The 26502-nt window shown below is 34.0% G+C and overlaps 3 protein-coding genes across 4 annotated transcripts; 2 read left to right on the plus strand and 1 right to left on the minus strand.

The window, feature by feature from the left end:
- The first annotated feature begins 4410 nt into the window (after positions 1 to 4410).
- Positions 4411 to 6711, plus strand: LOC111903100 (putative lipid phosphate phosphatase 3, chloroplastic). Of its 2 annotated transcripts, none has more exons than XM_023898886.3 (8): positions 4411 to 4700; positions 5096 to 5312; positions 5392 to 5479; positions 5564 to 5673; positions 5741 to 5831; positions 5909 to 6097; positions 6230 to 6257; positions 6336 to 6711. In XM_023898886.3, exons 2-8 carry the CDS (start codon positions 5097 to 5099, stop codon positions 6388 to 6390), a joined length of 777 nt encoding a protein of 258 aa, XP_023754654.1. In that variant the 5' UTR covers positions 4411 to 4700; position 5096; the 3' UTR covers positions 6391 to 6711. The 2 variants fall into 2 exon arrangements, with proteins under 2 accessions (XP_023754654.1, XP_023754653.1); XM_023898885.3 differs by having other exon boundaries at positions 6198 to 6257; positions 6336 to 6708.
- A 1763-nt stretch (positions 6712 to 8474) lies between these two features.
- Positions 8475 to 9122, plus strand: LOC111903094 (60S ribosomal protein L26-1). The gene has a single exon (XM_023898880.3). The coding sequence runs from the start codon at positions 8538 to 8540 to the stop codon at positions 8985 to 8987; it is 450 nt and encodes a 149-aa protein (XP_023754648.2). The 5' UTR covers positions 8475 to 8537; the 3' UTR covers positions 8988 to 9122.
- An 8422-nt stretch (positions 9123 to 17544) lies between these two features.
- LOC111903098 (uncharacterized) lies at positions 17545 to 19668 on the minus strand. Its single transcript, XM_023898884.2, has 3 exons — positions 18877 to 19668; positions 18330 to 18799; positions 17545 to 18256 (listed from the first exon to the last, which is right to left on the minus strand). The coding sequence occupies exons 1-3, from the start codon at positions 19666 to 19668 to the stop codon at positions 17545 to 17547; spliced, it is 1974 nt and encodes a 657-aa protein (XP_023754652.2).
- Between the last annotated feature and the right edge of the window lie 6834 nt (positions 19669 to 26502).

A 26502-nucleotide genomic window follows, 5' to 3' on the forward strand; every position in this document is an offset into this window, starting at 1 on the left:
CTTAGTATAAAACAGATTTACTTGTGAAAATGTTCGTTTGTTCTTGTAGGTGAAAGTAAACTTCTTGAAATAGTGTTTCTAGTATGTAACAGTTCATGATGTTCTCGTAAAACTATACCTATTATAGTTTTCTAAAAGTGTGTCTCGTTTGTTTAGAAATCCCTAGAAAAATGAATCACTTGTTATGAAAGTATAAATTTTTATAGTGTCTAAGATGGACACATATACATGCAGTCTAAGCAGAGTGTTTGATTTATACATATATAACAACATTTTTCATTTCAAAAGATATGATGTTATCGTGATATATTTTGCATACGAAAGTTTCCCTATAATAGTTATAAATCACATATGATTCTGTTGATAAAAAGTGTATAATGAAACTTTATATAACACACGATAATAATCCGGTGTTTTACTTGTATTCCCCCTCCCCCTTGAAAGCATATAAAAGCATTTATAAAACATTTAAAAGTGTGGATTATAAGGGTATGAACTCACTTGAAAAATCGGAAAAAGGCGAGATGAAAACCGAGCAGAACTTCGACTCGAGAAAGCGGATTTTCTCGGGATTCTCGGGAATCTCAGGGGCACAAACGACCTTCGGGACTTGAGCAAGGAAACTGGGGCTTCGGGATAGTTCGTGCATGGAAAACGAGGCAAAAACGCAAGAAAGATGAGAGGAAATGGCTCTTCTCTTCGGAACCCTCGCATCCCTTTTATAGGGGGTGGGAACCGCCTCCGTACGCGGGGCGTACTCGAGTACGCTGGGCGTACTCGTGCGTCACGCATGAGCGCATCCTCGACTGCTTCGGACTCCGGATGGGACTGGACATAGGCTTGCATAGGGCACGACATGGACGATCCGAGGCCTAGGCCTTGAGTACGCAGGGCGTACGCGTGTACGCTGGCGTACTCGTGTGCGACTCAGCCTTCGGATAATACCGAAATTTCTATTAAAAATTATATTTTTAGTATTTAATAAATTTAAAAAATTCATATCTTCTTCATACGAACTCCGTTTTCGACGTTCTTTATATCCATGCGTAGGTGAGACTACGCTCTACAACTTTCGTTTAGATTCCGTCGGCAAATTTTGAAATTATTTTTATTATTTATTTTTAAAAAGTCGCGGTTAGAAAATTTCGTTAGAAATTCATAACTTCTTTATCTGACGTCTGTTTTTGCCAGACTTTTTACCGTTGAAATACCATTGTCGAGACCTTCGATTCTCGTTTAGGTCACTCCGGCCAAAAGTCGCTCGATCTCCGATTCGAGTTTTTAGCTGTCTGTCGTTAAGCCGAACTTGAAAAAAATCATAACTTCATTATACGAAGTCAGATTTGAGCGTTCTTTTTACGTACGATCACGGTTTAATGACATCAAACATAGTAGGTAATTATTTAGAGACTTTTTGGACTTTTTATTTTCGAAGTTAATTTCATTATATCAAAAGTGATTACAATACTTGACTTTTTAGGTCATTACATAGAGTTGAAGTATCGGGTTTTCACAAACCATCACAACCAAACACTACTATTGTTGTTTTCATCTTTAGAGCTGAAAATACCTTATTCTCCATCATTTTATAGTTATGCGTCATTCTAACCTGCAAATTGATGGTAAATAACATGGGAGTTTTCTTTAGTGATTTAGGGTATATATATATATATATATATATATATATATATATATATATATATATATATATATATATATATATAACTATATAACTGATTGCTTCTGGTCAAAAATTTTGAGTTGGGTTTTAATTTTTTTTATGTGGGTTTTGATTTCATATTCATGAGGTGGATTTCGATTTAGAGAGAGAGAGAGAGAGTATGTGTGTTCCTCATGCATATGTCTAGTTTTGTTTGTGTGTGCATGTGTATGTTCGTGGGTATGATCTTAAGTTTTGAACAAATCCGTAAATAAGAGAGAGAGAGAGAGAGAGAGAGAGAGAGAGAGAGAGAGACGGTTTAAGACCAAATAGAGTGGGATGCGGCTGAGGCCGCACTACGGTTGTGGGAGGGAGCACTTCTCAGACATTTTTGATTGGCCACATTTTCTTTACTGTTGCAAACGGTCATTTTTTTTACTAACATTATAAATACATTAGCATATTAACCAACATAACTCACAAACACTTCATTTTTTTACCATCTTGTTCATTCTAAAACCTACAAAAATGTCATCCTTCAAAAATCCTACCAACCAAAAAACACCTACTAGAAAAACCACAACTTTAATATCTTCACTCGATCAACCGGTTTATTTGCCCCCTTTCTACTACTACGGGGGTATGCTTCCCCTATTTTCCCGCAACATATCCAACAACCACAACACCTTACACAACCACTTCCACAAACGCAACCACAATTTGACCCATATTTTGATCCTTTTGATTTTGATTCTCAACCAGAGTTTGTTAGACAAACACAATCACAACAACAAACACTCATTTCCGAATCCGAACCCGAATTTGTTCCACAAACTCAACCCTCTCAACCAGGAAATAAAAGAAAAGAGAAGGCAAAATCTAAAATTAGGGAACCTCACTAAGTGTTATTATTAGCACAATCATGGATTGGCGTTTTAGAGGATGCGAAGATGGGAGCGGACCAAAAACATGATTGTTTTTTGATGCGCATTAGAGCTAGGTTCCACAAATGAATGAACCTACAACCATATCGTTCTAAACATCAAGTCTACTCGAAATGGGGAAAGATGAACAAAGACGTCATGTTCTTTAACGATTTGTATAACAACATGAAACGACAATGAAAAAGCGACGAAAGTGACGATGTGATCTTGGAGAAAGCTTTTAACATTTACCAAAAAGAGAAAAAAAATACTTTCAAGTTTTTGAAGTTTGGAATCTACTCAAAGGCAACAAAAAATGGCAAACTCAAAAACAATCGACGAGCACATAAATAGCGATCAAAACGGTGAGAAACTTTTGAATCCGAACACACTTCATCAGATGCTCATGTTAGTTTCGACCTCATCGATGATGAGCCCGTTAACCCCCCCACCCCCCCGCTACCAATGAGAATGGACAAAACAAAAAGAAAAGGTAAGGGAAAAACGTCAGAATCAGATGACTTGAAAGAAATGACCCAAAATGTGCAGGACATAAAAGATAGAATGGATAAATTTTTGCAACTTCCTTTGGATAGAGAGACTCGGAAACAAAGGGACAACGACCTGAGAGTGCTAGTGATGGACACGTCGAATATGATCGAGGATGCGCTTCAAGTTGTTTTGAAGATGAAGGAATACATGAAAAAACGTTACACTAATCGTTTTTAATTTCTAGTTTTTTTCCAAGTTTTTAATCATTTGATTTTTTTTTTTTAATTTTTTTTTAAGTTGTAGGTTTAAGCTTTCTAGTTTTTTATTTTCTAATTTTGTAGGATATTTTTTAATGTCATGTTATTTTTTTTTTTTTAAAGTAATGTAATGGTTTTTATTTTTAATAAATCAAATCTTTTGTTTTTAATTAAAACTAAAAAAATTATTTATTTAAAAATAAAAATAATTAAATGAGTGTGGCACTACTTCTTCTGTGTGACATGAAACCATATTTCTTCGACAAAAATAATGTGTGGCCTACGTTACGGTACATATTTTGTGTTCTAGCATCATAATAATAATAATAATAATAATAATAATAATAATAATAATAATAATAATAATAATAATAAAAAAAGTTATAGTGATGGACACGTCGAATATGATTGAGGATGCGCTTCAAGTTGTTTTGAAGATGAAGGAATACATGAAAAAACGTTACACTAATCGTTTTTACTTTATAGTTTTTTTCCAAGTTTTTAATCATTTGATTTTTTTTTAATTTTTTTTAAGTTGTAGGTTTAAGCTTTCTAGTTTTTTATTTTCTAATTTTGTAGGATATTTTTTAATGTCATGTTATCTTTTTTTTTTAAGTAATGTAATGGTTTTTATTTTTAATAAATCAAATCTTTTGTTTTTAATTAAAACTAAAAAAATTATTTATTTAAAAATAAAAATAATTAAATGAATGTGACACTACTTCTTCTGTATGACATGAAACCACATTTCTTCGACAAAAATAATGTATAGCCTACGTTACGGTACATATTTTGTGTTCTAGCATAATAATAATAATAATAATAATAATAATAATAATAATAATAATAATAAATGAAGCTATAGTTTTTATTTATTTATAGTTAACACAAATATAACGATATTAGTTATAAAGACGATGATACTTCATGTTTGTTCTGAAAGAACTGTGCACACAAAAAAATATTTCACAAAAACTATTTTAGGAAAAAAAAATACATAATATTATTTCTAAAATTTATATTAAAGAATTCTCAAATAAAAACTATTTTTGTTTTTTTTTTTTGTCGAGATATTTAATAAAAACTTATTCAAATATTAAAAAGTTTTTAAAGATGCGTGGAACTTCCTAGCAAAAATTCCGGTGCTTTCTATCGTGGCCTTCCATGTCATCAAAACCACCATGAACGTGGCATTTCCATCCTTCTCCAACAAAAACACAGACTTCGCCTTCTATCTCTGTTTCTGTAATTCCTTATGCTACCATTGTTAAAACTTTTCCATCATATAATATCATAGCAGTGTAAACGACGCCCTGCTCCAAATTCCCCTCATTTCTAACTTCCCACTACGAGAATAACTAATACAAGGTAACCATATTAATGACTCATCCCTCTCTGCGATCCTCTCTTCTTCATGGTTATCTCTCCTAGATATCTGTTATTCTGTTTTTTCTTAAGAAGCTTCTTCCTCACTCTTATATTTCTTTCCTTCCAAAATTCGTTTGCAATTTTGACTAATTATTTCCTTTAAGGCTTAGTATATATGCTTCTTCCATTAGTTTGTATATTTCTGTCTAGTGATAAATGAATACGTGTATTTTCCGTAGAATTTGAGTTACCTTTTCTGTTTTGCGATTTCCATGAAGCTTTTCATGTGGGTTTTGACTTTTTAGTTCTTCTGAAGTTAAATCGAGTATAGAATCTAATCCTAATTGGCTTCTAATTTGGGGATAGGAATTGATGAATCTTTTTCGTTATACCAGGATGATGAATTCACAGCCTGCAACACATACTATAAGGTCTCATGGCCTAACCATATCCAGAATTCACATGCATGATTGGTTGATTCTCGCACTACTAGCAGCGATGATGGGACTTCTAGGTCTTCTCCATCCTTTCCATCGTTTTATCGGAAAAGACATGATGGCCGATCTCAAGTATCCGATGAAGCCTAGCACCATCCCATTTTGGACTGTTCCAGTAAGTTCATCTTCTCCATCTTCCACACACAAACACAATTCCATGGTTAATTTCTCTTATTTCATGTTCCTTCAATTAGCTATATGCAGTTCTATTGCCAATTGCTATCTTCCTGGCATTCTATCTTCGTAGAAGAGATGTTTATGATCTTCACCATGCAGTGCTAGGTGATCAAATCTTTCAACTTCATTCTCATTATCTTCAATCGATTGAATCAGAATAATTTGATGTTCATCTGTTAATTACCACAGGGCTTTTGTTCTCTGTTTTTATCACTGGGGTTATAACAGAGGCTTTAAAAGGTGCAATTGGTCGACCTCGCCCAGACTTTTTCTGGCGTTGTTTTCCAGACGGAATAGATGTACGCATTCCATCATATCAATCAATTCCACCACCATTTTCTTGTAAAATTCTCCAATCATTTTCAGGTTTATGATCAATGGGGAGATGTTAAGTGTCATGGTGATATCGATGTTGTAGGACAAGGCCATAAAAGCTTCCCAAGTGGGCATAGTTCATGTGAGTAAAAGACACATTTACACTCTTTCTACTCATACAAGATTCAAAAAAGACGCCTTTTTGTGATTTTATTATAGGGTCTTTTGCGGGTTTGGGATTTTTATCGCTCTATTTATCTGGAAAAATAAGAGCTTTTGATCAACAAGGCCATGCTGCAAAGCTATGCATAGTTTTTCTCCCTTTGATTGTTGCATCTCTTGTTGCCATTTCTAGAGTGGATAACTATCGGCATCACTGGCAGGATGTATGTGTAGGAGGCTTTATAGGTGTGTGTGTGTGTGTGTGTGTTTGTGTTTGTGTATTAGTCTAATAACTATCTTTCTTGTTGTTTTTTTAAAAAGCATGCATTATTATGTATTATTGTAGGTATCACAATGGCCATATTTTGCTACTTGCAGTTTTTTGCACCACCATATCATGCCAAAGGTATGAACTTTGATGTCCCTTTTTGGATCTTGATTGCTTCTTGACAAGAAATCGCCATTAACACTTATGATCATAAAGGTTGGGGACCTTATGCTTTCTTTCGGGCTTTAGAGGAGTCTTATGCAAATGCTAATAATGTGGGTGAAGTAGAAGTTCAGCAACATGAGAGGAATAATGATTTGGCAATGGGGTCTTCAGATGATCTTGAATCTGGTAGGTGTTAGTCGTGACGTTTTGATAATACTAAAAGACTAGGTTGATTTGTTTATATGGTTGGATCATGTTGTAAATCTTTTTCGATTGTAAACTTGTAATCTATTTGTATCTGGTTGAGACCCAAACCGAATTGTATAGAATACTATGTCTAAAGAGAGTTAAAAATTGCACATATGGTTATGTTTTGTAGTTACATGTAATGATATAGTTCGAGTAAATTGGTGTAGTGTTTTTAGCATTCAAGAACCTACATGGAGATTTAATATGAAATAACTGTATGAAATGAGCATTTGATTATTGGAGCTGTTTTGAATTTTTAAGTTTTGTTGCAAAATGAAAACTTTTTGAGTTCCATATGAATTGGCATAACAAGACGACAGCCCTCAATTAAGATGTTAATTGTTAGCCCACAATTGACGACCCCTTGTATATGAAATGTATGTCCACAGTGGAAAATATGAATAAAGAATAAATGGAAGGAAGCGAAGCATTCAATAAAGCAGGTAAATAACTAAATAAGCACATGAACATTGGCCATGTATACAAGCAATAAAGCATACATCATGGACTCAATAAGGCCCAAGCGGGAAGGGTGGGAAAGAGGAAAAATAAGGGAATCTATAAGGGTGCAAAATAAACATATAAATGTTGTACAAAAAACACAATCATATACGAAACCTAGGATAATAAGCTACTACACATCATAATTGTTGTACCAAAAACAACAATCATGAAAGCAACTACCTTATTTTCTATGAAAAATTACACATACTCCTATATTTTGTTCATATTTATCTTTCTATTCTTATAGAACAATGACACGTGATATCTACTTATTCTCTTACTTAATCTTATTTCTTGATTTTGACACTTGTTTTAATTTAATTTGTTTGAAGATTAATAGAACAAAAGGCAGAAAAATATTTGATTTCTTATTTTTTATGCTCATCTCCTTCTCTCCATGCCTTTTATAAGCTCGTATATTCTAGTTTCCCCTTTTTGTGTCCGATCTCTTCATCCGGCATAGTTTCTGTTTTTGCCACCACTTTCTTGGCTTCTTTTTACTCTCCTTATATCTTTCATCCACTCTACTCTCCCATGTCCTCACCACAAATTTAAAACTTCTTAAAACGTGTTTGTTTTACTTTGACGTTATCTTGGATACGCATCATCCACCACTACAATCCTCTATGCTTATTCGAATTCCCTATCACCTTCCCAACAATGTTTTTAACAAAGTTTCTAATGGTGCAAGTCACATTATTCCATAACTTTATAATGTTCTTTGAATGCGCACTCCAAATTTTGCTTCTAAGACAACCCTATTCCTATTTTCCTATTTTTTTTCGAAAAATCCTCGACCTAGCTTCCCTGGCTCTCCTTTAAACTCTCTTTTTCAATAGTAAGTTCACTACCACTATTATGTGTTGTAATGCCTCTCCCGTATCAGCCTGCCTGCACTATATGCATGCCCTTAGGTCTAGTTTATGTACTAATGTCTTCCACATTAGAAGATAATCAAATGTGCAACCCTCTTTTAAAATAGTTTGAAACAACCAATTATGTGAGTCGTTGCAAACTCAAGAAGTGGACGAAACTTCATCGTTACTGCCGTAAGAAAATCCTCATCTAATATCCGATTTCCATTCGTCTATATTCAATCAACAATTATTACTTTAAACAATAAATGGTGGTTTAGGTTTTTGAGTTTTTGAAAAGAGTATTGAAATCGCTTCAGCCAATGTTATAATTTTTTAGAACTGTAGTCAAGTATTATTATTGTACAAAAAGAATAATTAATTTACATAAAAAGTGTGATATTTGTGGTTCCAAATAAAATGTTTTGGGGGAGAATGTAGGATTCCCAAACACACGGGAGCTTAATGAAAAGCAAAAGAATCGTTCATCTTTGTAAATAGATCAAAGAGCAAGGGGCATCTCCGTCTTTTCACCCCAAACCCTAAATCATCTTTCTCATATAAGATCATCTTTCTCGCCGCCGTTCCAAATCCCAGCTCCCAAACCCTACACAGCCGAGAGAGAAAGAGAGGGAGAGCGAGAGAGATGAAGTACAATCCAAGAGTCACCAGCTCTCGCCGGAAATGTAGGAAGGCGCACTTCTCCGCGCCATCCAGCGTCCGCCGTGTGTTGATGAGCGCACCCCTTTCTACAGAGCTGCGCAGCAAGTACAACGTCCGGTCAATCCCAGTCCGAAAAGACGATGAGGTACAGGTTGTTCGTGGTACCTACAAGGGCCGTGAAGGTAAGGTTGTTCAGGTCTACCGTCGCAAGTGGGTTATCCATATCGAGCGGATCACTCGTGAGAAGGTTAATGGGCAAACAGTCAATGTAGGCATCAACCCTTCAAAGGTTGTCGTCACTAAGCTCAAGCTTGATAAGGACAGGAAGTCGTTGCTTGACCGGAAGGCGAAGGGCCGTTCCGCTGATAAGTCAAAGGGAAAGTTCACCGAGGATGATGTAGCCGCCGGTGCCTCTCTCCAAGAGATCGATTAGGTTTTTCATTTTTCTGGTATCTTATTAAATGCTTCTTTTGAATATGTTATGTTACATTGAGGATTGTTTTTGGGAATTCTTGTTGATCCTACAGATTTCATCAGTTTAATGCGCTTTACCTTACTTTATCACGAATCATTCTGTTTAATTGTAGGTGATATTTTATACTTGGTTATTGCTGTTCTTTGTTTACTGTTATGACCCAATGTTCATTCAGGCTATTCCTGAAAATACCGATTCCAGCAAAGACTAGAATTGGAATATAAGTGGTTAGAATTGTGGATTGAAGAGTGGTTTTTGGGAGCAACTTTGTTTTTTTTTTTTTATCAAACATTGTGTGAAATTACTGAAGTGTTGGTTGCATTGTTGTTTTCTCATTCATCTTAAGTATAAATGATTGTATCCATATACATTATTCGAAGCAGTTCTATCTAGTGAATTTGTTAGATTATGATTTGTGCAACGTGCTGAAGCTACTTGATTTAAAAGTCAAAAACTAGGATGGATTTTAGGGTTGTTTTGATAGGAAAAAAAGAGGTGTTTATTGCATATTTCTACAATAAGCTAATTTGAGAGTTTGGATAAAATCCAGTTTATTAAGCTAAATAAGTTAATTTTAATAAGCAATAAGCTAAAAACCCAGTCCAAACACCCCTTAAGACTTGATTAATGGTTTTTTTTGGTGTTTGAAAGATCAATTACGGGTTTATGTTTAGAAGTAAGAAGCTTTATACTTGGAATTAGTTTGGTTCTTTAGTAAAATGTTACTTTTGCCAAGTCTCAAGTGTTGCATACATCAAGGTTACTTCATTTTTCAATGTAGTTGGGTATTGAATAAGTGTGTTAAGATTATAAAATATAGATGCATTAATTTGCAAAATAATGAGGTGTGTTATTACTGTATAAATTTTGTCATTGGGCTAGCCAATGAAATTAATGTGATTATAATTGTAAGTGGAGTTGCATAATATGGGAAAAAGGCTGATGGCTTGGCATCTCTAACCTAGTGTATAAGTATGTAAAAATGTACATCAACTACACTCTGTTTTTCATCCTAAATTGGCGTTATATGATGCCAAATTTGGTAGTATAAGTTATAAAACTGAATTTGTATTATAGTTTCTTACTTTCATATGGCATTTGTAGTTGCTCTTTTTTGGTTTTTTAAATATATCAAGTTTACTCCTGTTTTTTTTTTATCAAATGCATATATAACAAATAAAAGTTATAATTTTCAGCTATCAGCTATCAATTAATTTTGCTAAACATGCACTATAAGTCCTCTAATGATAAACACAATCTATGGAATCTTATGATGATGAAATTGAAGCTGCGAATGAACTATTATCAAAGTATATCGTTCATGCACAAAAGATCATCAAACCCCATTTATTTTCTAAATATCGTTGCTGCCACAGTAGAAGCTGAGGCCCATGAAGAACAACCACAACAATGTTACCATCGTATAAGTTATTTTAATTAACATTTTTAAAATACCATTTTTAATTTAAAAAAAAAAAAGTTTAATTTTCAAAAGTAGGTCCTAAAAGTTTAAGTTTAACTGAGTTTGAGATCGAGGCAAGAGGTATCAAACCCGTACGAGGTTTGGTTAATTCTATTTCAAAACTTCATGAAAAAATGTAAATATCTTTTCTCTTTGTAATGGTGGGTTGTAGTTCTAGTACATGATTTTTTGAGGATTGATGCCACTTTGTTCTTAGAATCATAAACAGATGAATCGGAAATGACTTCTTTTTTGAACACACACCATTTTTAGAAAATGGAAGCTTGCTAGACACTAACAAAACAAATACAATTAAAGTAGAATTTTGAATTTTACAACCAGTCATCATCCGAGAGAAAACGCATCAATGCTATAAAAAATGTAATACTTCCTATATTTGGACTACCGAAAATGAACATCTTCTGATAAGTCCAAAGAACCCAAATGACTATAGAGAAGAAGATCACATCCAAATTCACCTATTCCTTATACTGTTTTAGCCTTGGAAGTTTGAGGTTGCACAACACCTCTATTAATTGTAATTTTGCTAAGGATTTGTGGGATAAAATCCTTCGTTGATGGGATAATTCTGATATTCTTCCTCCTTGGTTTTGGAGCGATTGGAGATTTCAGATCATGTGCAATGATCTAAGTATGTGAAGCTGTGTTTAGAGGTGGTTATCTCGTTTTATTTTGGGCATTATGTCGAGAAGGAGACCATTTTTGTTTCTTCTACTATGACAATGGATTTTTATCTTTCAAAATATTTTGATTCATTTTCTTTCTTATATTTCTTGTAGAATAAAAAACACGAGTCTTGATTGGTTAGCTTGGTAAAGGAACCAAAGTTGGCTTTTCAAAGGTTAATTGTATTCTATGTACTGTTTTGACTGTTTTTTTTTTTTGTTAATCTCTTTGTCTTAATATACCTTTTTGTTATTGTTCAAACAAAAATCAAGCATAAAAGTCTCTACTAGATGAGTAACATAAGAGCTCAGTGTACACACACGGAGTCCAATCATATTATTATTTTCAAATTGAACTAAAGGTTACATTCTTTATATTTATTTTAAGCTAGTGTCAACTAGATCTACAAAACGAAAGTATTTATAAGGATGTTATTGGAAGTGAAATGGACTTTTGTGTGTGTGTGTGAGAGTGATGGGCCCATAGGATTAGTTAAAGATGTAATAAGGAAGCAACAAAAACAAGGGCTGATTAAGAGAAGCCAACAGCAAGCTATCATTCAAGTTCAAAATCAAGACGTTCATTCATTCATTCATTTATATACTTGAACCTCACGCTATTTGAGAAACAAAACCCACTCAACGTTCCCCTTTCTTTTTCTTGTGTCAAATTTTAATCAACTTCTAACTAATTTCCTTCCCACATCTAATAGCGACCCTCTTTCTAACTTCCCAAACACATAAACCCAACAAACATATTAATTTTATACTCGTCGCTTTTATCTACTTAAATAAAAAATTTGAATACCCTTTTCTATAATTACAAATCATCATTCATAAAAGATAAGTCTATATATGACAAAATAAATGAGAAATGATATTAATACAATAATTTTTTTTATACACAACAATTTATGTTTTATAAAACACACGGAGGAAAACTATTATGTATGAATCCATTCTCAAAATGAATGAGTTATGTTTTGGAAAAATGGTCAATGCTTACAATGGATCATGTCGGATTTTGTTGCTAGTTGTTACATTTTTTGTATAATTTTGTAAACAAAGAATATATTATATGTGATTATAGGAATTATTATTAAATGAATATGTAATTTTATTAGTAAAGACAGTTTAAGAGGTTTGTAAACACTTTAATATTTTTGGACATCTTATAAACTACGAAACGATAGTAAAATATAACAAAAAGAACAAAAAGCGGTTGAAATCATATTAATACCGGAAAAGGAATTTTTGATATGACTATAATAAAAACAAATAATAATACATCAAAATACCAAATAGTCAAACTAAGTTACCAAAAGGAAAACAAGGAAAGCCGCGATTCTTTTTTAGCAGAAGACACATCCTTTTCACTAAATTATAATATATTTCTTATCATTTTGATATTTCATTATTTTCTCCAAATCAAGCATTATTATTATTTTTTTAATGTTAATCGTTTCATCGATACTTTTTTGGTTATTAAATCAATTTTAGTTCTTATAACTTAATTCATAATGATTTTTTGAAAAAAAATCATTTAACTATTTTTTAATAACATAATTCTTAATTGGGTAAATGTCACTCTGACCCAACCATCTTTCTAGTTATGGTTTAAATGGTCCCTATTGTTTTTTTTTTTTCGCACTTGAGAGGAACCAAGTTTTACTTTACCGGCTAAATTGGTCCAGTTACCTGTTTTAACAGGTAAACCATACACGTAATAAGCATAGTCAGCAAGTGAGTTGAGTCTGAGTTAACTCATGTACATGTCACTGAGTTGTGACCGGTTCCTTGCTTGGGGCCTAAGGGTCACTGTGGACCCATCAGTCCATAAAAGCAGTGGCTTATTCGATGAAACCCTAAATCTTCAATACCCTTTTCCACTAAAGGTTACCGACAATCCGACATAACCTCGATACTTCACATTCACGTGAGTCACGATGGCGACCCCACCACCACTTTCGCCGGAGCCAATATCTATAAATTCATGAGACCGTCTCAACTTCGGCGATTTGCATACGATTTATTGTGATTGTGGAGCAGAAATTGCAGAGCAAAAAATGGAAGTCGCCCGGTTCAAAGAAGAAATGGGTCGAGATTTGGTGTTAAGCAGAGTTCAGTCACTCGCATTACATCGTCGAATTGAGCGCACGGAGAAAAAGGTGACTTCGTTGACTGTATTGGTGATTGTGACTTTTGGTTTTATGGTGGAGAAGTTTCTTCGTATCGTGAACCCCTGATTTGTTGGTGTTTATGTTGGTGGTTCGTAGTGTTTGTGTTGATTAGGTATGGATGTGTCTTCTTTTGGTAGTATAATGTTGTGTATTAGGGTTTATGTGTTTGTTTTGGCGAAGGTGATTGAAGACCTGTCTAAGCACAGACAATTTTGTATAAACTAAACTTTGTAACCGGGTTTATTTAATGGAAAAATAGTAGTTAATGGAAATTATAGTTAATTAGTGTGAAAGAGGGTAATTTCGTCCTTTCACAATTTACCCTTACATATACTCATGTTTCAGACACATATGTGGGCTTAATAAGCTTTCTTTTGCTCTCATATTCTTCTTACCGTTCAAGTGACCTAACTGAAATGAAGGGTTCGATGAAATCAGTTCAATGCTCGTGTGGATGTGAAGCAATATTACGAACGTCAACTAATAAATACAACCCTGGCCGACTCTTTTATGCTTGCCCTAAAAAGGTAAATGTAAATTGTATGTTAACTGTTGACCTAGATTTTTATAATTTGTTTCTGGGTTTGGTAACTTAATATATAACAAATAATAACTTCCATTGTAGGGGCCTCGTGATGGCTTCATATGTTGGGCAGATGAAGTGGAGAGTACTAACACGACTGCTGATACAACTTTGGTTACAAATTTGGTTCTGGCAAATAAGAAGCTTCAATCTGATGTTAGAAAGATGAAGTTATGGTTATTTCTAAGTTGGGCTGTTTTTTTATGGTATTAGTCTACAAGTTGTAATGGGTATGTAAAGGGTTTGTAATCCCATTCGTATTAAATATGGTTTCCTTTCCTATTAAGATGTGTCACAACTAGAAATTTTGTGTCTTGTAATCACTATACTCAAGCAAAATGTTGAATCAAAAACTTAAGAGCATGTATGATGCTTACTTTATGACATCAAAAATTGCAATCTAATACACCATACAAGCAATTGGAAACCCTAGAAGTTCTTGTTTAGGTCCATTTTGGACTAGGACTTCCTTATTGGACTCAATGGACCGATAAGCTTCCAATTTGACTATCATGGGTTTAGAACCTTTTAATGGGCTCTAATTGAACCCACTTTCATTTATTCCAACAATTTGGGCCACATTAGGCCTAGAATGGAATAAATCAACTTCATGAAACATTATGGGCCATAATTAACTTAAACTAGCCCAACAAAGTATAAAAAAAATCACACTTATATCTTATAATCATCCAAACTAACTCTAATATTGGGCTTAGGGGCATTAAAGCCCAAAACTTTCCTTTCCTTTTAAAATTTCGGCCCAAAAGCCCAAGACCAAAGATGAAGAGTTGACTTCATCATGCCACCTCATTATTACCTATTGGTTCTCCATGCAACATGTCTCATACTTCCATGCATACATCACCTCAAGGTCTCTTCTTCTTCCTCTCTCTCATTCTCAACCGAACATACACACATACACTCACAAAATTCATTTCATCCTCCCTAAGTTGTGAAGAACATCTCCTCCTTCCCTCTCCTAAAATTTTCGAGGTTTAAGTGCATTCCAAGGAGATTTTTCACAAAAATCACCATCCAAGGTAAGGTTATACTAAATTCTATGATCTAGGTTCCTTGATCTATCTAAAATCTCTTCTTAACTCTCATGAAATCATAAACTTGTGTCTTAGAACCCCTCAAACTCGAGATCTTCAAGAAAAGGGTGCTAAGGCCAAAAATCACTTCATTTCTTCCATCTTTTCTCCAAAAACCGAAACCACACCCTAAGGTGAGCTACATACTCCCTATTTTTCTGTTTTATAAGTTTTGTGGGGGGGGGGATACAAGTGAAAGTGTAGATCTATATGTATTTGTATGCCTTGTATGATTTCTATGCTTATATGTGTGTTTTTGTGTGATTATGATGTTGGATCTAGTCATAAGCCCCTAAAAATCGAGATATACTTTATGTTAAATGATACTAGCATCAATTATATTTCTACATACAAAGTATTCCAAGAAAAATAGCTAAGTGGCTTAATAACATCTTCTTTGGGCTAAAAACTCATTTTTGGACACAAAATGTTAAAAATATAAAGTTAAAGGGCCCAAAATGACATATTACGAATTCTGATGGGTGAGATGAGTCAAAACAGTTTCAATAAAGTATTTTCTGGAAATATACTCTTTTGGAGGATTAAAAATATAAATTTCAAGCTTAATGGGCTAAAAATGACATTTTCGGCCCAATAGGGCCCAATATGCGAAATTTTCCAATTTGAGGGGCTGAAACTGTGTTTTTCCGTAAAAAAGTGGACTACTAGTGTTCCAAGTCCTTTTCAAAGGTTAAAAATGCTTTTCATAATTAAAAAGGACCAAAGTTGCAAAAATTTTCCAATTTGGGCCAAAAGTGTAAAATTTGCGAAAATGAAGGTTCCAGCCGAAAAAGTTTCATTTTGAGGGACTAAAACTGTTTTTCAAAAAGCTTTGAGCTGAAAAATACTTTTTCTACAAGTTTTGATACTAAAGTGTTAAGAATAATGACTTAAGGACTAAAATATAAATTATTTATATAAGGTCCAAAAGTGTAAATTCATCAAGAAAGAAGGGTCTGAAAAATGTAAAAGATTAATGTCTTAAGCAATGAACCCGACCCGATGAAACGCTAGTAACTCGACTATCGGCAGATTTCAATACACCTATAATACCAAAAATCGTTATTGAACGAATTGATCCGGTCTCGAATCAATAACAAATCCGAAACTACTAACACTACGACACTCAATACACACATGGAACTCTCGGAAACTCTATACACTCATGGGAATACGCTAGACGTCGACGCTCCGTCCTTGGGCCCAAAAGTTTCAAATCATGCTTGTTGGGCCTAGCTAGCCCAATGACATGATCTTTAGGCCCAAAGGAAATTTACCTACATGTAGTTGGGTCTAATACGAATTAATTTCGTGTAAAAGGACTTTCAATGGCAAACGTGTTGCTGGTCCCCAATGGTCCTTCGGTACTGCTAGCGAAGTCGAGCACTCACTATTGCGAGTTGGGCTAAGGGCCCTTCGCATTTTCTATGGCCTTGAACGACGTAGGGAAATATCGGGGGCTTCGCACCTTCTTTTTCCCCTCGGTCATGGGGCTACATGAGTCCGGGGGGGGGGGGGGGGGGGAGTTGGGTTACGTGAATAAGTGCAAGCGACGCCTAAGGGATCGTTTGTACGGTTGTCAACTGGTCGTTTTCATTAATGTACGTTACAACAATTCACCATCTACTATTAATCCAACGTCTCCGGAGCTCAACGAATACCTCTATTGTAATGAAATAACAACACATAAACTAATTAAAGCAAAGTGATAGGAAAACGTCGGGTTTTCCTAGGGTTTTTAACTAATACACCTACGAACTACATACCGAGTTTTACAAATCGTACGCTTACATCTATAGAAAACAAACAAGCATACTTACGGATCTTCACACTTTTTACACTATACTATTTTCAGAAAATATCAGATTTTCTGGTGGTTTTCAAAACATTACAACACATTGGATTTCAAACATTACTTATGAACTCACCAACATTTCATATGTTGACGTTTTCCAAAATACTTGTATTCTCAGGTAACAGGTAAAGTGAAGGAAGAATTGTACTCTATGATGTTTTGCGGTTGTTTAATTAACAATGAACAATTTATTTTTGGGCATGTAATATTTTGGAACAATGTAATGGATGTAAACACTATCAGTTGTAATATTCAAATGCTTGGTGATGAATGATGTTATGTTTCATGTATATTCATTGTGATGGTATTCAATTGAGTCACAACAGCCCTCGGACGTTTCCGCCATCTGGTTCGGGGGTGTGACAAGATGAAGTTATGGTTATTTCTAATATGGTTTCCTTTCATGTTTACCAATGTATTTGTAATGGTTATGTAATGGATTTGTAATCCCTTTCCTATTAGTGCCCTGCTATTGTGTGTCATCGTTTTGTTTGTGTTACTATTGTACATAAAAAAACATTCAACAAACACATACCATAATAATACTATGGGTACCCTAATACTATTACGAAACAAAGTTAAATAACACATAAAACAACAAACACACATCAAACAACCAACCTAGTCTTAACACAATACCAAATAACAGTTATGTCTATTCAATATTGAATGGATTATCACCAGAATTTCCTTCTCCATTTTTCCCTTCAACCCTTTTTGCCAATTTTTTCTTTATAATCTTCTCTGATTGCTTCCGTTTACGTGCAACTGTTGTTTTTGAACCACTTCCTTCCTCTTCATTACCAACTTGAGATTGCTTCTGTTTACGTCCAACAGTTGTTTTTGAACCACTTCCTTCCTCTTCATTACCACCTTTAGTAGTTGATCTCTTTCTCTTCACCTTGAGTTTTTTGGGCTTCTCAACTTTCGGACATGTAGCCTTGTTGTGACCAACTTGTTTACACACACTACATAGAATTTTCTTCCCAACCTTTGACACGGTGTGTCTAGTACTCTTTTCTCCTAGGTCCTTCTTTCTATTGACTTTAGGCCTGCCTGGCATTTTCCTTTTCAAAGGTGGCAATGGTGGTATGAAATTGGTACTTGGCCATATATTGCTGCCATTCATCCCTCTCAGTGGGTACTTGTAAGCATTTCTATAAAAAGCTCCAAAGAACATGGGATCCACATAACTTCCGACATCTCTGTTTAGGTAACTAATAGTTGCAACTGAGTGCACACACCCATACCCATTTAGTTGCCAAACTCTACAAGAACATGTCTTCTTGTCTAAGTCAACGACATAAGACTCTGCTAAGTTTCTTGTCTCAAATTGGTTCAACCCACTTGGTAAAACCTGCCAATATCTAATAACATTGTCTAAAAGTTAGTGTAAGTTTAGTATTATCTATGATGTTAACAAACACAAACTAAGTTTACCTTTGAGCTTTTTTCAATTGATTCAAAAAGGATCTAATTGATGGACATGGTTCAAAATCTGGCCATGAACTGCCTTTCATGCTCAAATGAAACTGCCTTTCCATAACATACAATCTAATCTCTTCAAGCATTGTGATGATTGGTTTCTTCCTTGAATCTCTTATAACATTGTTAAAGCTCTCCAACAACCCATTCTCTACAGCATCACACATCTTGCCCTCCTCAAAAAAATCTCTACACCATGATCGTGGGTTCTTTTCTGTTAGATACTCAAAGGCTGAAGGATTGAGAAGTTGTATTTCCTTCATTGCTGCATTGTGTAAAGGCTCAGTAGATGCCTTGCATGCCTTCCAAAACATTTTCTCATACATTACTCCGGGGAATATTTTCCTAAAGTTGGCAACAACATGCCTTGCACACTGTCTGTGTTCAACAGTAGGCAAAATCTCCTTCACAGCTTCCAATAGTCCCTTCACATTAACAATTTAAATTGTAAAATAGTATAGGCAACTTTCATTAATAAATAAAATACAACTAAGATACATACCTTATGCTGATCTGACATCAATGCAATTCCAAAACCATTGTCCATTCCTAAGTCATCTTTTAAATTTTCCAAAAACCATTTCCAATTCTCTTTGTTTTCAACACACACAACTGCCCATGCAATTGGAAATATATGATTATTAGCATCCCTTCCAACAGCAATTATTAACTCTCCAGTACATAGCCCCTTAAGGAAACAGCCATCCAGGTTAATTACTCTTCTACAACTGCCCCTCCACCCTTGCTTTAGTCCCTCAAAACATACATAAAACTTACTAAAATAATTTTTCCCATCAGGCATAGTAGTGACATCAATTTTCACAGTTGATCCTGGGTTTGATCTCCTTATCTCCTCACCATATGACTGAAGCTTTGAATAGTGCTCAACCAATGTGCCTTCAATTAGCTCGATAGCATGCTTTTTTGCTCTCCTGCATTGACCCATACTTACATCTATACCAAAAGCCTGTTTCACCTCTTCCCTAAGCATCCTAACACTCATTTTCTGTTTTTGTAAGAACTCAGTTGTAAAATGGCTACCAATCCAAGCATAGCTAACAATTGATCCAAGTTTAAAGTTTCTAGCACAATTATGCTCATCTATAAGGGACTTAATCTGGAAAGACTTTTCTTCACTCATCCATGAAGCCCATAGCCTAAACTTACACTGCCCAGAACAACATTTAACTAATAGTCTTCTATTGTCATTTTTTTTGTAGCACAACTGATACCCATTAGCAATAGCATAATTACATAACATAAGCTTTAACTGTTTTGGACTATGAAATCGCATTCCTAACACAGGTTTTTGTTTTTTCCAATGCACATTTTCATTGTATGTAGTAACCTCTTCAAAATTTACCTCATTTTATTCCATTTGAAGATATGGATCCTTATGAGGTGGACTATTTGGAGTTGACGGGACTTTTGGGCATAGCTTGCTCAAAAACTCATCGTTAATGGTCTTATTCATTGGATTGCCATCTACGTGTTCAAGGTCATCGTGTACATTACCTTGCAGTTCATCTGGGCCATTCTGCACAAATCCATCATAATGATTGTCTTCCACAACGCTCTCATCAACTTGCTCATCAGTAATCCACTGTTGGACATTCACACCTAGATGATCCATGTATACATCCACGACACAATCAGTAGCATACGCAGCTTCGATGAAGTCATGGTAATCTATTTCAGTAGCCAAGATCCTCAATCCATCAGGAAAATCTTTTCCAGGCATGGAATAAAAAACATTTACACACATTTCATTTGCAAATCTTTGTACGAAGTTAACAAACTCGTTCCTGTCCCTTCCAGCAAAATCAACATCTTCGAACCTTTGTTCTGCTCCATCCGTATAACTAATTTCGGGGTACCTTGTAAAAAACCCAGCAAAATGAAGATCAATCTTCATATAAACCGCCATAAGATTTTGCAGACAAAAAATACGACAAAAAGGGGAAGAAGAAAGTGAGGGTTGTTATATAATATGTCTTGTAGGGCAAGCTCAGTAAACGAGCAGGTTACATGGCAGCTTAGGTGGATTAATTTCGATGATGTGTGTACCTTATATGATGAGTAGGATAATGTTAACCGGCTCAACCCTTCCACTTTGAACACAATGGCTTTAAAAACTATTTTCTAAGTCTTGGTTCCTCTCAAGTGCGAAAAAAACAATAGGGAGCATTTAAACCATAACTAGAAAGATGGTTGGGTCAGAGTGACATTTACCCTTCTTAATTTAGATCATACATCTTTCTATGCAAGTATGCATAGTCTTTCAACTTTGATATTCATACAAAAAACTCTATTTTGAAGAATTTCATCAAATATTATTGGAGTATATGGAAATACATTTTCAAATAATGAATCACTATTTGATTCTAAGTTTACATACAAAAAATCGGTATATATTTACCATGGTTTTCAATTGGATTCTCAAATTCTTTAGAGAGACACCTCCACATTTTCATATATAGGTAAATGTTTCATTTTTTTCCAAAACCAAAAGGTTTCATTTATTCTATATTGTCGGAGTCTTTCTACAAAGACAAATTTTGTTTTCATACATGAAGCGAAGCTGATATGAGTTGCTATCAGTTCCATAGCCAAAGAATCGAACCTTGACTTGATAGGACACTCCCACTCCGAAGTGGTTTTAAGGATTTTCTTCCATTTTTTCAAGATACCTTATTCAAATTAATTAGCCACCAAAATGGCTTTCCCCTTAGTTCTATATAAAAATATAATTCAAGAATGTGACATGGTTCATATAAAAATTGATTTAAACTCATATAGTGTCAGACTGATTTGATTCAAATTGGTGTGTAAAACTATATTATAAACATAAAATTCTTATTTTGAAGATTTTCCGAGATACCTAGCCATTATGGGTTAAATTCAGCTTTAATAGTAGATAATTCATTTTACCAATAGTTAAGTGCCACTTGTCTTAGTAAAGACCATATGGAATTCACACATTATTCGAATGGACCTTTCAAATTTCTAGAGAAACCTAACATATTATTCTACGGGTTTCATGATTTAAGTTTTCTAAATTTTAGATGTTTAAACGGCCACATTTATGTCTTTTAAAGACCTTTTGTTTTTGGACATGAACATTGTTGTCATTAGAGATGAGAAAAGATTGTTAGAAAAATATAATACGTGTTATTATAAATTGAACACTAATGATACAACCCGAACACATGAGATATCCACAATCGAAAGATATGACCTAAATCTAAGTTGTATGTCAAGAAAATGTGGGTTGAAGGTGTAAACATGCTTTCCTTAAAACATATTACACCCATACTATTGGATGCTCGCCTCCCATGATAAAACAGTCGAAAACAATTCCTTAAATCATAAAACATCACAAGATGTAACCTTTACATCGATGTAAAAAGACCTTACTTTATTTTCTTCAAGTTTGGGATTATGCGTCAACATTATGGAACACAGTGGAAACCAAAATTGAATTTTGTTTGTACTACTCGTATTGTACCTCTTGGCTATGTTTATATAGCAAACTAGGCATAACCTCGCGCGTTGCGCAAGAATGTATTAAAGTAGTCAAAATAATTATGAGAAAAAATAGAAATATGTTGAAATTTACGTTTTTAGTCATGTTTTGGGCATTAACCGAATTATCAAATAACATAAAATCCTATCAATTTATATTTTGATACTATCTAATATAGTTCATACCTTATAAACTTTACTTTTAGTTTTATAATATCCAATATATATTATAAGTTTTTGTATAACATTAATATAATTTACTTTTCTTACGTCCGATAATATTTTTTGGATAAAATAAGAAATAAGTTGTTTTGAATGAGCTATTAATAAACAATATTGAACTAATAAACTTTGTATTACAATTACACCAAAACATCCAAGGTTTCATATATGAACTTTCAAATATTAAACATTGAAATTAAGAATGAAGTCATACAAAATATATTATTATATATAAATGTCATCAAGAGTTTTAAAATAAATCGATTAGTAAATATGATATTTAATTTTAATTACATATTTTGCAAGACGTACGTTTGACTTTATGTTGGTGCACTGAGAATTATATTCCTTAATTTGTACCTAAAAAATTAAGGTGAATAGAAATATAAAATAGATATTACTAAGATTAATATAAATAATTAAAAAGGGTATATAGATCTCCTACCACCGGTTAAAGACAACATACATTTCTAGTGGTATCGATTCCTATGTGAAATTGAAGTAGTCATTCTATGTACATCTTGTTTTCTAATTACATAAACAAATATGAGTAACCAAACATAAAAATGTTATCTTTATGTAGGAAAAATATTTTAGTTAAATAACAAATTAAATAATATAAGTTTAAGAGTTAGGAGTTTCAAAACATTAATATTTTTATTAATCAATCAATTAAGTAACACAAGTTCAAATTTTACAATCATTATTAAAAAGCATTTGAAATATTAGATTTTAAATGAATTTTGGTTGAAGTGTTTTGACCTCTCTCTCTCTCTATCTCTCTCTCTCTCTCTCTCTATATATATATATATATATATATATATATATATATATATATATATATATATAGAGAGAGAGAGAGAGAGAGAGAGATGAAAAGTATAACATATGTATGAGTTTTAATTAAATATCTTTTTGAAACGGTACAATTACAAAATAAAAAAAAACATATTTAAAGTATTTAATTAAATATTTTCGACATCACCTTATATAATATATGATCAATATATTGACGATTAAACCACAATATACAACGACTGTATTACAATAATCCAAAAACGAAGAAAATATAAAAATGAATTATTGTAACAAACTTACAAATTAAACGCTCTAATATAATAACAGATCTCCAAAAGTGGTCATAAGACCTCAACCCAATATGAGTTATAGTAAACTTTTCCCTAAATTCTAATTAAATATAATATGAGTTATAAAACTTGTGAGTGTTAAATCATAATTAAGAAAACTTTTGAGTTGCATTAGTTAAAAAATGGGGTTTCAAATGAATGTGGTTTGAGGAAGTTAAAAAAAGGGATTTCAAATGCATGAGATTGAAGAAAAAAAATGCTAACTTTATAAGTGTGTATGAATCTTAACGATTATCATTATGACGGATAATTGGCTTTTAAGTATACAAACTGTAATGGTCACCATTATGATTAATAACTTGACTTTACTAATACAAATAGTGATGATCATGATTATGGTGATTAACTCGGTTTTAATCAAACACCATGTAACCTTCAAATGAGTTCAATTAGATTTTAAACCATTGGGTATGGGCCCATGGAGAGCCATTAGATAAAATAAAATAAATACAATTTCTTACCAATTAAAAATATGTTTAGATATGAATTTTTCCAAATGAGATATAATGCTACAATTTTTTACATATTAAAAATATGTTTAGATATGAATTTTTCTAAATGAGATACGATGCTAGAGGTAAGCGATGATTCACATGGTTGCAAAAATATATTGCGACAATTAAGCTTGTGGCTATGAGTTGCTTGATTCTATTGATGATTATATAAGAATGTCGTATAGAACTGCACGTGAAAGTTTCTACAGAGAGGTGTTGTCGAAACCTTCAGTGACAAATTTGCGCAAACATTCGTTGAAATGATATGCAACAACTATATGCGACGCATGACGAAAGACATGGTTTTCCGGGTATGCTTGGAAGCATTAATTATATACACTGGAAATGGAGAAACTGTCATGTGGTGTGGAAAGACCAATATACAAGTGGTCATCATGGAGCACCTTCGTTGGTATTAGAGGCTATTATTTCCCAAGATTTATGGCTTTCACATGCTTTTTTCAGGGTTGCGGGTTCCGACAACTATGTCAAAGTTCTTGATCAGTGACCAATATTCGACGATCTTTTGTCAGGAAAGACATCGGATGCTCCTTTCATAGTGAATGGAAATCAATATAAGTTTGGGTATTACCTTATGGATGGAATATATCTAGCATATCCACAATCTTGAAGACATTTCGACACTCGGTAACACGAAGAAACAAAATTTTCAAGAGAAGACAAAGAGCACCTAAGGACATGAAACGTGCTTTTTTGAGTTATGGAGTCGAAATGACACATAGTTGACCATTCGACACAACCATATCAATTAGACATTCTGTGAGATATTATATATGAATGTATCATGATGCATAACACGGTGGTTGAAGATAAATGATATAATATTGCAGCTTATTCGCCTACGGAACCCAGACACGTGCAATTTTAACTAGTGTTAATGAAATATTTACCTGATATTCAAGAAGCACAAAAACACAAACAACTTCGAGAAGATTTGATAGATTATATATACGATGGTAACCAAGATGAATAATTTAGGGAAAAAATTGTAATTTTTTTGTTTTTAAATGTTATTTTTTTTGTTGTAATTTTCTTTTTAGAATTTTAGAAGTTATGTTTAATAAAAAGTTAGATTTTATTCAAATAAAATGTTTTAATAAATTAATATTGTTATTAGAAATTTTAAAAATTAAATCAAGAAAAATTAAAAAATATATATATATGACATGGAAATTAGTGGGTGTTATAACATGTTGCCCATTTCCTTCGTAACGTCCCAAAAATTAAGACTAAAAATTTCGCTTTTTAAATTAATAAAACCATTATCCAAAACTACACGTAATAAACCATTGGCCAACATTGGTGCCTTTGAACCGCTAACACAGTGAGGAAATCACCTCTAACTCCAAAGTCTCTCAAATAAAGTCTCAGTCTGCTGATCTAGATAATCCCCACACTAACATCATCAATAATACCCAATTAATAATTGGGTCTTGTAACGTCCCAAAAATCAGGGGTAAAAAGTTCGTTTTTAATATAACTAAAACATAGATATCATTTAATTCAAACAATCAAATCATAGTCAATCAATTGTTTATCAGAGTTTATCCCAAAGTCATTCATTACGAAAATCATAGGTGTGTGCACTACGATCAACCCGAGCTCTTCCTTTCCAAAACGATGATACCTGAAACCATAAACAAACATGTAAGCACGAAGCTTAGTGAGTTTCCCAGAGCATACCATTCACACAAACCACATATTTCATATCCTGTTAGCTATAAAAGCTACACACATCTCATATATACTGTTAGCTATAAAAGCTACCTTATATCACATAAGCCATGCATACATAAAACCTGTAATAGTGCCATGGGCTACCCCACATGGTCTTTACCTAGGACTGCCATGGGCTACCCCACATGGCCTTACATCCAATGTCATGGGCTACCCCACATGGTCTTCACCTAGGACTGCCATGGGCTACCCCACATGGTCTTACACCCAATGCCACGGGCTTCCCCCGGAGTCTTCCCTACAAATACCATATATAACCAAACAACAATTCATGCATCACATAACACGCACATAAACCTGTAAGGATGTCATGGGCTACCCCCATGGTCTTATACCAGTGTGCCATGGGCTACCCCACATGGTCTTTACCTAGGACTGCCATGGGCTACCCCCATGGTCTTACATCCAATGTCATGGGCTACTCCACATGGTCTTCCATGCAAGTATCACAAAGACAACTAGCATATCACATAATTACCAGCATACCACCTAGCATAAAGCTAACTATAATATCACACAACATAAGATGTGTCGGCCTTGGTGCCTTAGACCCATTGGTATGGTGAGAAGACTCACCTGCAACTGTCGGCTGAAGAAATAAGATCACGCTGCTCCAACCTCCGACACGAACTCTTCCACTGGTCAACACCAAACAACTAAACTCAAATAAATACCAATAATTACCAAAATACCCCTAGAAGTCAACTGCTCAACTCTTGGTCAAAATCAAACTTCCTGACTGACTCTACTCGCCGAGTCAACCCGCTGACTCGTCGAGTCCAAGAATCTTCGAGTCCCATCATGCTCAACTCACCGAGTCATCCCTCAACTCACCGATTCATGACTCAACTAGAAAAGGTTAGGGTTCCATGACCAGACTCGTCGAGTCCAAGGCAATCTTTAACAGACTCGCCGAGTTGTTCTTCCAAATCGCCGAGTTCATGCACAAATTCATACAACTCGTCGAGTACACCCATGTGA

Source organism: Lactuca sativa, chromosome 2, assembly GCF_002870075.4.
Source record: "Lactuca sativa cultivar Salinas chromosome 2, Lsat_Salinas_v11, whole genome shotgun sequence".
Taxonomy (NCBI): Eukaryota; Viridiplantae; Streptophyta; class Magnoliopsida; order Asterales; family Asteraceae; genus Lactuca; species Lactuca sativa.